The 10,682-nt window shown below is 39.1% G+C and overlaps 1 protein-coding gene and 1 long non-coding RNA gene across 4 annotated transcripts; one reads left to right on the top strand and one right to left on the bottom strand.

The window, feature by feature from the left end:
• Nucleotides 1-284: 284 nt before the first annotated feature.
• LOC132500926 (receptor-interacting serine/threonine-protein kinase 2-like) lies at nt 285-6,364 on the bottom strand. Of its 3 annotated transcripts, none has more exons than XR_009534098.1 (2): nt 3,303-5,538; nt 285-577 (listed from the first exon to the last, which is right to left on the bottom strand). XR_009534098.1 is itself a non-coding variant. In XM_060116292.1 (2 exons), exons 1-2 carry the CDS (start codon nt 6,067-6,069, stop codon nt 463-465), a joined length of 294 nt encoding a protein of 97 aa, XP_059972275.1. In that variant the 5' UTR covers nt 6,070-6,364; the 3' UTR covers nt 285-462. The 3 variants fall into 3 exon arrangements, 2 of the variants coding, with proteins under 2 accessions (XP_059972275.1, XP_059972276.1); XM_060116292.1 differs by lacking the exon at nt 3,303-5,538 and adding an exon at nt 5,897-6,364 and having other exon boundaries at nt 285-583; XM_060116293.1 differs by lacking the exon at nt 3,303-5,538 and adding an exon at nt 5,897-6,363.
• A 40-nt stretch (nt 6,365-6,404) lies between these two features.
• LOC132500927 (uncharacterized) lies at nt 6,405-9,412 on the top strand. Its single transcript, XR_009534099.1, has 3 exons — nt 6,405-6,845; nt 7,071-7,113; nt 8,063-9,412. It is a non-coding gene; the product is annotated as an uncharacterized LOC132500927 (long non-coding RNA).
• The last annotated feature ends 1,270 nt before the right edge of the window (nt 9,413-10,682 follow it).

Below are 10,682 nucleotides of genomic sequence, written 5' to 3'. Positions count from 1 at the left end.
CTGTGCTACAGCACAGACCGGAGAGGCTACTAAACATGTTATTACTCATTTATTACATTGTTTTGCATTTATGAATATTCCTAAAATTCTAAAAACAGATAATGGGCCCACTTACACTAGTGCTGCTTTTACAACATTTTGTAATTCATTACAAATTCCCCATATTACAGGCATTCCATATAATCCTCAAGAACAAGGTATTATAGAACACGCAAATACATCTTTAAAGCTAACTATTGAAAAAATAAAAAAGGGGGAATTATACAGAACAACACCACATAACCTTATAAATCATGCTCTGTTTATTTTAAATTTTCTCACTGTTGACAAATTTGGCCGCTCTGCAGGGGAGAGGTTGGTGGCTGAGCCAAGATTGGCCTCTCAGTCTCCGGAGGTCCTCTGGAAAGATCCGTTAACCAGCACTTGGCATGGTCCTGATTCTGTGTTGATTTGGGGACGTGGTCACGTGTGTATCTTTCCCAGGTCAGCGCCTGGACCTCGCTGGCTTCCTGAACGCTTACTCAAGCAAATAGATGGCTCGCCACAGCTCACAACTAGTTCCGAAGATGAAGAAGCTCTGCATCTCTCCCGAAAATTTGACAGTGTTGATTCAGAAAAAGAAGAAGAAGAAGAGATCAGATGGCAGCATTAAAATTGAGGATGCGTTTAGCTTGTCATGCAAAGTATACATGGATTTGTGTTACTCCTTATAAGTATAATGACACTATTGGGGAATGAGAAAAAGTAAAAATGCATCTGCTGAGTGTTTGGTCAGATAATAATATTAGTCTTGATCTTAAGAAGTTAAATGCTGAAATTCAGGATATGCAAAATGCACATCTTGATGATATTTCGCCAGAAGATGTAATTCAAACTTTACTGGATCATTTAAAGTGGTTAAACCCTCAGTCTTGGATTACTGGAAGGTTGTCAGGATTTATTACCCTAGCCAGAATTTGCCTATTACTGATAATAATCTTCTCATGTCTGTTTCGTATCCTCATGCAACAATATACTACTCTCGGCACTAAGCTTCATGGGATTATTTTGCAACAAAAATTCAAAAATAAAAAAGGGGGACCTGTGGGAAACGGTTGGCCTTGAGGGCAAGCTGCGGACATTCCAGGCATGCTGCCTCTGCTCGAAGGGACTGTGCCTACTGGTTCCCCTCCTTGTTTCATTCCATGGGAGATAAATCACCAGGGCCCAGAGATCAGAAAGAATGTAAAATGAGACAAGCAAAGCTGTCTCCCTCCTGCACGTGCAGGTTATTTTGGATGATTCTGGGCTTATGGGTTTCCTCCCAGGGAAGTTAACCTTGAAGCCGAGACAGTCTGTAGATGAGGTAAACCACCATCTGGCAACCAACCTCCCTTTTTCTAGTCTATATAATCTACAACTGTAGCATAATAAAATTTGCCTTGCAACCATCAGTTGTCTTGGTCCTTCTGACCCCATTCGTCGGTGCTACTTCAGTTCCTTACCCCTTCCCTTCTGACCCTGGGCGGTGAAATCCTCTTTCTCCCGCTGGTCCATGGCAAGTTACATCTATTTACTGTCTCATGAGCAGAATCTAAGTTGTCCAGTATTGATGCCTTTGTTTACACAGTTGCTTCTGCATAGAGTGCTATCTTTATCTCTCTACACATCTGCAAATGGTACTTGTATTCAAGGTCTAATTTAAATCTTACTTCTTTCATAGATAATTTCTTGGCCAATCTCTATTGAAATGCTATCTCTTAGCTCTAAATTATATTAGGATTTATCTTTTCATTTAGTGTCCTGCATTAACTATAACCAAACAAAAATGAGATTAAGTCTTTCACATTATTTGTAAACTGAGTCTAAAGGCACACTAAATGGCTAATTTAAGAATATTTTAGCAATCATAGTATTATTATATTGCTTACCTAGATAATTCTGTAAAGAAAATCATTCATGGATGCACATATTCTGTTATATAGTTTTATAATGAACAAATTATTTTAAAAATATTCCCTTAAAGCAGTGAGCTGATTGCTCTGTGTGGAGCAGATGCCCTGTCATTCCTTAGTCAATCTCTATTGAAATGATTTATTCCTACTCTAAACTATGGTGGACTTATCATCTCTTATTTACTCATCTATATTAGCTATAACTGTGCAAACATGAGATTGTAAAATGAGTCTAAAGACATCTCCAAACAAATGGTTCAAAAATATTTTTTAGTAACAATACTATTATCAGAATAAGTATTACTTCTTGAAAAGATTCTATGAAAGGAATAACTTACAGATATATGCATTCTGTGAACATTCATGTAATTACTTGGCTATTTTAAAGGAATTTTCCCATAGCGCTGTTATGTATACTTTACCAAGTTAAGTCTTATGGACCCCTGCTTGCTCCCTAGCCCTGCTGAGGCCCTCTGCCTCAGTGGGGAAGGTTCTTTCTCCATTTGAGTTCATGCAGCCAAAAGAAAACCGAAGCTGAGATTGAAGCAGCTTTATTCAATGGTCAGAGAATGGAGAAGTAGAAACTTAGTTCACAAATCAACTTCTCACCTTAATGGTGAGAGGGATTTGCTTTTAAGGAATAAGGACGATGAGGGTAGGAGCGAGACTAATGATGGTGAGGCACGTGCACTGGTTTTCTGGGAAAGAAGCAGGGCTTCCCTGGAAATGGGGTACCACCCCTTTTCTGTCCTTTTTTGGTTTGTGACATCCGGTCACAGTCACCTGTAGGTGTGTCATTTAGTATACTATATAGTAAAATCAGCATAGAATGAGACTCCTCAGGGTCTGTTGGAGGTCAGATTCGTAGCCATTTTGGTTTCAGCTGATTCTATCCAGTTTTTGTTTTTCTCTTCCTATAGCTTCCTTTGTGTCCAGACCCTGTGACTTAAAGATACATGTTGGTTCCTGTTCAAAGGAGGGATTGGTGAGTTTTGAGCAAGGGTCTGGTGACAACTCTGGTAATACACAGAGCAGATGCTCTTTCTCTAAATATTAGCCAGTTGACTGGTAAGTTTAATAAGGGTAAGCACTAAATTGAAAGGCAAATGACCACTTATGCCTCATCATGATAGAAGGGATTTGGGTGTAAAAAGTATTAAAACAAAGTGGTCCTTAGTACCCCTAGCAATTCACTGAATCCCAGACCTGAAAATGGTGGTTATTCTCCATTATGTGTGAAGTGTTCCAGTTGGTTTTACTGGAAGAAAGCTGAAAATTTAGACTTTGCTCTAAACAATAAGCAAACAATAAGCAAAATAAACCAAAAAAATCTTAGTCATCTATGTTTTGAATAGGTAATATACTTACATGTTTCAAAATTCAAGAATTACAGGAATGCATAAAGAGTTTCTCTCCTTCTCACTGCTCTTCAGCCACTTAATATCCCAACTGTGAGGCAACCAATTATACGAGTTTGTGAGACCTGCATTAATTAAATTTATATTTCCTAAGCTGAAACAGGTCTGTATTCGCCTCATGAAATGTAGGTCAACAAGACAGTTATTGAGTAGCACCTTTGCCGGGAAGGTTCCTGGATACTCTGAGAAAGAATTATAGAGAGGGCATGCTAGGGGATATCTTAGTGATACTTAATATACTAATTCCTCCTCCCATTAAGAGTATGATGTATTCTTCCTTCTCTTGTGATCCTATTATGTGTTGGCCACTTTACTACAGTTGGTTTCATCATCCCTACTTTATATATGAGAGCACTAAGGCTCACATAAATTAATAATTTCTAATGGTCATGCCAACACTAAGTGGCAGATTTGGAGTCAGATTTGAATTGCACTTGTGGGACTCTAAAGCCTTTGTTTTTTCCACTCACTGCTTAATCAGAGAAGGAAAATTCTTGAAGTCAGATTTCAGGAAGAATGAGTGGGAAAACAGAAAAAGCCAAAATGGTTTAAAAATAGATTTTTATATTTAAAAAAATAAAAATGTTTATAGACATATTACCAAAATTACCCACAGCAAATTTCAGTTACAAAACAGTTACACTCTTTACACAAGGTATTTGAACAACCTATCAGACTCAACTACTCATAAGGAGTTGGGAGATTGTTGGGGAAGGTCCACTCATTGGGCAGAAGTCAGGTTACAGAGAATAATTCACCAATCACTAAAATAAGAACATGTTACAGCACATAAACTTATTTTTCTTTTGTGATCTCAAAGAACAATGCAAACAATGCAAAATTATCCACACCAGAGCCCAAGAAGTACATGTTATTCCCACGTTATAAGTGAGGACATAAGACACCCTGTGAGTCAAATGCATAGCCCAGTCTTATGCTCAGACTACATAAACACTGCTAATGTTAACATTCTAGGTAACAAGTGGAAGAAAAAATGTGATGCAGTAAAGCCAGAGTGTTGCACTGGTCCTTATGGCTTCTTTGACGGCAGAGTTAATTTCCTACCCGATTTAGTGAAGAATTTTAGATTATGAAATTGTTAATGAGCACGAAAGGGAACTGCCTTCATTTCTTGGCCCCAAATGGCACAAAACGTAGATAAATTAAAATCTTGAGAAGCAGCATCCAAAATGGGAGGATCCATCTCCTTTAAAATACCTAATGAGTCCATCAGTGCTAGATTTCCATATATTTTAATAGTTGATTCTAAAATACATCTAGCCTCTCTAATCAACCACCACCCTTCAAAGTGGACTACATACACATACACATAATTTCCCAGTAATTGCTCCACAGAATTCAAGACCCAGGGTAAATATACCCTGTATATCACTAAATCAGGATTATGGTACACAAAAGCGGGAACAATTTTTAGAGGTGTCTCAAGCTTACTGTGAGATCTAGCCCATCCAAGCCTGATAGCAAGAGAGCAAATAAAAGCCACAGGCAGATGAAAGTCAATAACATTAGCAGGGCTGAAGCTGAGGAATTTGTCTGCTGTTGGATACTGACAGCCTCTGGCTAATCAGGCATCTAGCATGATGTATTTTCACTTCAGATATAGGGGGAGGAGAGGAGAATGTTGCAATCATGGATGTCAACTCACTAATAATTGAATGCAGGGCCTAGTTTAATTCCTATTGGAAGGAAAATACACAAGATTAGTGACTAGACTCACTGATTAATATATATGGTTGAAAGGTTTTTCTGGAAACAGGAACTAATCTAGCCTTCCCTTGAAATCTAGACATTGCACTAAAATTGTTCCAGGATGGGAGAGACATTCAAAATTTTTGGTCATTTAACAGCTTTCTGATTTCAGTTTATTCTTAGCAAAAATAATACAAGTTTCCTCTAGAGACAGGCTTCCTTCCCTGTGACGGTAAGAGGAGAAACTAAATTGAGTTTGATATCTAAACTTTCATGCCTACATGTGTAAACCAAAAACAAAAAAAAGGCCAAACCAAAACGTCCCAGACTCTAGGGCAGTGCTGTTCAATAAAAATATAATGTGAACCACATATACAATTTGAAATTTTCTAATAGCCACTTTAAAAAAAAGTAATAGCAACCTGTGGCTAAGAGCTACCTATTGGGAAGTGCAGCCCTAGAATTCGACTTCAAAAAAAAAAAAAAAAAAAGCAGGGAAAAACAAAGCAAACAAAACCCAATTTCAATAAAGAGGACGTTTAGAGTTGGGCTGTGATTGCTGATTTGTGGTGTCTGGAGAAAGGAGGCCCAGGAGTAAGAAAAAAAGGAGAGGGCAGTGAAAAGAAGCGTGATTGCTGCATCTCCAGAGAAGCCTGCTCTCCCCACCATGTTAGCCCAAGCGTTGAACGGCTGCCTAGAGGTGACGAGGTGTGCGGCCGATCCCAAGTGGTCACCGTCGCTTGGGCTTCAGAGCCCGCTTGCCCGGGGTTAGAGCCAGTGGGGTGGGGAACGCAGATTTCGGGGCTCCGCGGTGGAGCCGCCGGGGCGCCCTACCTGTCCAGCAGCGTGGTGTGAACGTGCAGGTGTTTCACGGCCACCTGAACGCGCCAGTCTGCGTGGCGGGCAGAAGACACGGTGCCGGACGCGCCGCGGCTCAGGCAGCGCAAGTCGGCGAGCTTGTGGTACGGGATGGTGGGCAGGGCGCTGCAGATGGCCTCCTCGTTCATGGTAGCGGGTGGCGCGGGCACTCAGGCAGCCGGTCGATTCCGGAAGAGCACGCCGCACCCGCGGCTCCACCCCCTGCGCGAGCCGGGTCGGCAGGCCCTACAGCCTGCCGGACATTAGGTCACGAGGCTGTCCATTCTCCGCACAGCCCACGCCAAGCCGCTGCTTATCCGGAGCCGGAGCGGACTCTTCTCTTCTACAGACTGGTCAACTCTGCGGCGGCGGGGCGCACAGGGGAGGAGCTTCCTCTCTCCGACCTGGCCCTCCCAGGCGCTGCCAGCCACCCGAGCCCGCCTGTCGGAGCTCCTCCCTCCCCAGACTTCTCAGGCGACGTCAGCGGCGGATGCCGAGGCGGGGATGAGGGCCGCTGGCCCGCGATCCTCCCAGCAAGGCTCCGGCCTCGGCCTGAGGCCCGAGATCTCCGCCTTGTGGCGCCCAGACGACGTGTGCCACACCGGCGGGGCTCGGGCGGGGGCTTGGGAGTGGGGACGTGAGCCAGGGGCGCTCAATTTGTCTTCTCTCCCCCCAACCCACTAGGTTGGAAAGGTTTTCTTTTGGGGAAATTTCTTCTCCGCAGCCTCACACCCAGTCAGCGGACCCTCCCACCCAGGAGGAATCTCCTCTGGTCCCATCGGCGCGTCTTCGTGGAGTCGCCAAACACCAGACAGAGGTAGCGGGGTGGGTGTGGCAGCTGCCGTTTCCTGACTCCGCGCCTGCGCGGAAAGCCCTTTGAGGGAGTGCGGTGGTGACTTACTAGGGCTCCGCACTTCTCAGCCCGGTGAGTCAGGTAGGGGTGAAGATTCACTTGCTTATCTGGACTCCAATCTAACCTCACTTCCAACTACTTCAGTCGTGTGGGGGTGGCTGATAAGCCCTGTCAGAGTTTAATCCTGTCTAAAAGTTCAGATGTTTAGTTCCTGTTGAGTGCTTCTCTACTAGGGACGTATTTTTCTGACTTTTTTTTTTTCTCTCTCTCTCTCTCTCCTGACGTCCATAATTACAGAGATTGAAAAGTAACCTTGAGAGAGTCCCTCCCTTCATTCCAGGTAAGACTGCAAACATTTCTTTCTTATAGATCTGGGAAGAATGCGGTGTTTAATGCCAACCAAAAAAGACTGCAAAGATCTTTTTACCTTAAACAAACACTTTTCTACACCTGAAATGACTCTTTTGCAAAGTGTGGTGCAAATATTATACACAATACCAAGTCCATGCTAGGCATTTAATGAATTCTAAAGCAAAAGTAATAGGGAATGCCTGACTTCAATCAGGGATTTCTGCCTACAGAAAATCAGTGCTTCCTGTATTTTTGTATTGCCTGAAATGAGAGTAGCAGTGTTACAGTTTACAATAAATGGAAGCTGTAATGAAAGAGTGTGTTTTAAAATTTGATAATTTAAAATAAAATACTTAGCTTTAAAGATATGGTCTGATAATCTGTGGTTCATTCCTTAATAAGCTTTCTGCTACAAAAAGTGCTCAGAAAACATTTCCCGTTCATTCATTCATCCAGTTAGTTTACAAACTAAGAATTCTAGAGAAAGAGAACAAACATTAAGAAGGGAGGAAATGATCAAAATAATAATTCAAGAATTTTTGCCAGGACCAAAAGACAAAAATCTTCCTATTTAAAGGGCCCACCAGCTACCCACAGTGAATGAAAAAGGACCTATGTTAAAGCACACCATTAAAACGATCAGAACACTAAGAATAAAGAGAAGATTCTAAAAGTTTTCAGAGGGAAGAAGCAGGAATAAACGGATGGGAATTAGAATAGCTTTGGGTTTCTCAACAATAACACTTTTATGCTAAAACACTACAGTGAAATTTCAAGTTTTGTAAGACAATAACTTCCAACCTAGAATCCTATAGTCAAACTATCCATCAAGTGTAAGAGTAGAATAAAAACATTTTCACATATACAAGAATGAAAACAGTTATTTTCGATCCATTCCCCTTTTCTTTTTCTTTTTCTTTTTCTTTTTTTTTTTTTAGGGAAAGTTACTAGAGGATGTGCTCCAACAAAACATGAGAGCAAGACAAGAAAGAGAAAGACATGGGATCCAGAAAAAAGGACCAGGAGAATGTGAAGGGAAATGCCAGGGTGAAAGATATGTGGCAGAATTAGAGAGCAATCATTTTCACTGGAGAAAAAAGATGGCAGACTCCAAGAAGAAAGACTGGTTAGTGTAACTGAATTTATTTAGATTACTAATTTTGAGTATTTGGGTAGTTATATTGATAGATGTTTGATAGATCTAATGAAATACATGATACAATTTGAGAGAGAACTTAAAAAATATAAGCAAGTAAAAAAAGGAAGCAATTATTAATTCCATGAAAACTAAAAATTTGACAAGAATGGAAACAGTGTTTCTTCAACTGTTCTGTGGTGGTGAAAATTTTAAGACTTTTTAGAGCTTCTGAAATACTAGTATATTATAAATCTCAAAGGAGAGAACATGCAGCATAGAGCACTATACAATTTATTTTTATTTTTAATTACATTACTTTAAAATTTTTAAAAATTAGTATTCACATGGTTCAAAATTTAAAAGTGTAACAGACAGATAATTCAATATAAAAGTAGGCAAAAGACCTAGATACTTCACACAAGGCTATATCTAAATAGCAAATAGCAAATGAATGTGAAAAGGTGCTCAACATCATCAGTCATTAGAGAAATACAAGTTGAAACCACAGTGCAATATCACTACACAAATACAAGAATAACTAAAATTAAAAAGACAGAATATAGCAAGTGTGGGTGAGGTTTTGTAACAATTGGAATTCTTGTACATTGCTGGTGGGAGTGTCAATTGGTACAATCAGTTTTGCAAACTGTATGGCAGTACTATTAAAATTGCAGATATGCAGATCCTCAGCAATTCCTTGCCTAGGTATATGGACATGCATATGCATATACTAGAATGTTCATAGTAGTGCTATTTATAATAGCTTCAAACTGGAAATTACCCAAATATCCATAAGTAGTAGAATGGGTAAATGATTTGTGGCCCATTTACACAGTGGAATACTAAACAGCAATGATACTGAGCAGTGTACAATATTGATGAATTGCACAAATACAATACTGGATGAAAAAGCTAGACACAGAAAAGTATACATTTTATGAGTCAATTCCTATTAAGTACAAAAATAAGCAAAACTAGCCTATGCTTTTAGAAATCAGGATAATGTCTACTCTTGTAGAGTGGTCATAGTGACTAGAAGGGACATGAGGCCTCTGGGATGATAGAAATGTTCTGTTTCTTGATCTAGGACCTAGACTCTTGGTGCCAGTTACATGGGTATGTTCAGTTATGAAAATTCTTTGAGGTTACACAATGTGCACTTTTCTGTATATATATATATATGTTATACTTCAATAAAAAGTTAATAGGTTTAAATACAAAATAAATAATATATGTGGGTGTATATTATGTCTCTTACTTTTATTGAATTAGTATTACAGTATATACCTGTTCACCTTGCTTGTCTTTCACTTAGTAATCTATTTTGGATATCTTTCCATACAAATGCATAAAAAGCTTTCTCATCATTTTTTTTTAAATGATGGATATGCCATAATTTACCCCTCATTAGTGGACACTTAGCTGGTTTCCACATATTTACTATTACAAATTATGCTGCAATAAGTAATCATTACATATGTCATTTCATACATGTGCAAGTGTATCCATATATATGTCCTAGAAGCTGAACTGCTGGACAACAGAGTTCTGTTCATTTGTAATTTTGGTTTGTATTGTTGAATTGACCTTCACTGAGGTTGTTCCAGTTTTCTTTTTCTGCAGACAAATGAGAGTGCTGTTTCTCCACACACCTTCTTTCATTTCTTTTCGAGATAGATAGTATAATGTTGATCTGCTGATTCCTGTATTTCAGGGCTTCTAAACTCATTTAAATGCTAAGATTCTTTTGATTGCAGACCTTCTAAATATCTGGCTTCAATTTGTTTATCACAACCTCAAAGCTTTAGCTTTCATGATAGTTTCACCATTATACAGCTTAAAATATATGTATTCTTAGTGATATGTACATTGTTTAATTAATGCCCATAATGAATGGCTAATGACAGAAAACCTAAAGAATACTGATGCTAAACTACATCAACTAAATGAGAAACAAAAGAAATGAGAATAATTATGCAAATTAGGCTAAAAATAAGCCTCACACCTATATGTTGAATTCATCTATTCAAAACTCTGTAGAATCATATTAAGTCATATTTTCTATTTACTGAGAATAAAGGTTATTTATATCTGCATGTGCTATTTTAGGGACATGGTAGCTTGAAATGGCATGCTTGAAATCTCTCATAGTCTGTTTTTTTGTTTTGTTTGTTTTTTTAAGCTTCAGTGCCTTTTAATCCTGTAAGTTCTTTTATTTATTTATTTTTCTAATTTTATTTTTTAAATTAAGTTTTATTGGAGTATAGTTGCTTTACAATGTTGTGTTAGTTTGTACTGTACAGCAAAGTGAATCAGCTATATGTATACATAAAAAGTCCATCGACAGAAGAATGGATAAAGAAGTTGTGGTATATATATACAATGGAATATTATTCAGCCGTAAAAAGGAATGAAATGGG

The sequence above is a fragment of the Mesoplodon densirostris genome, chromosome 13 (genome assembly GCF_025265405.1).
Source record: "Mesoplodon densirostris isolate mMesDen1 chromosome 13, mMesDen1 primary haplotype, whole genome shotgun sequence".
Classification (NCBI taxonomy): domain Eukaryota; kingdom Metazoa; phylum Chordata; class Mammalia; order Artiodactyla; family Ziphiidae; genus Mesoplodon; species Mesoplodon densirostris.
This window is presented reverse-complemented; position numbering and strand designations above follow the sequence as displayed.

Coding starts and splice junctions, on each gene's coding strand:
- LOC132500926 (XM_060116292.1), bottom strand. CDS start 6,069: ATGAACGAGGAGGCCATCTGCAGCGCCCTGCCCACCATCCCGTACCAC. Junction 584..5,896: donor CACACCACGCTGCTGGACAG/GTAGGGCGCCCC, acceptor TTTTCGGGAGAG/ATGCAGAGCTTCTTCATCTT.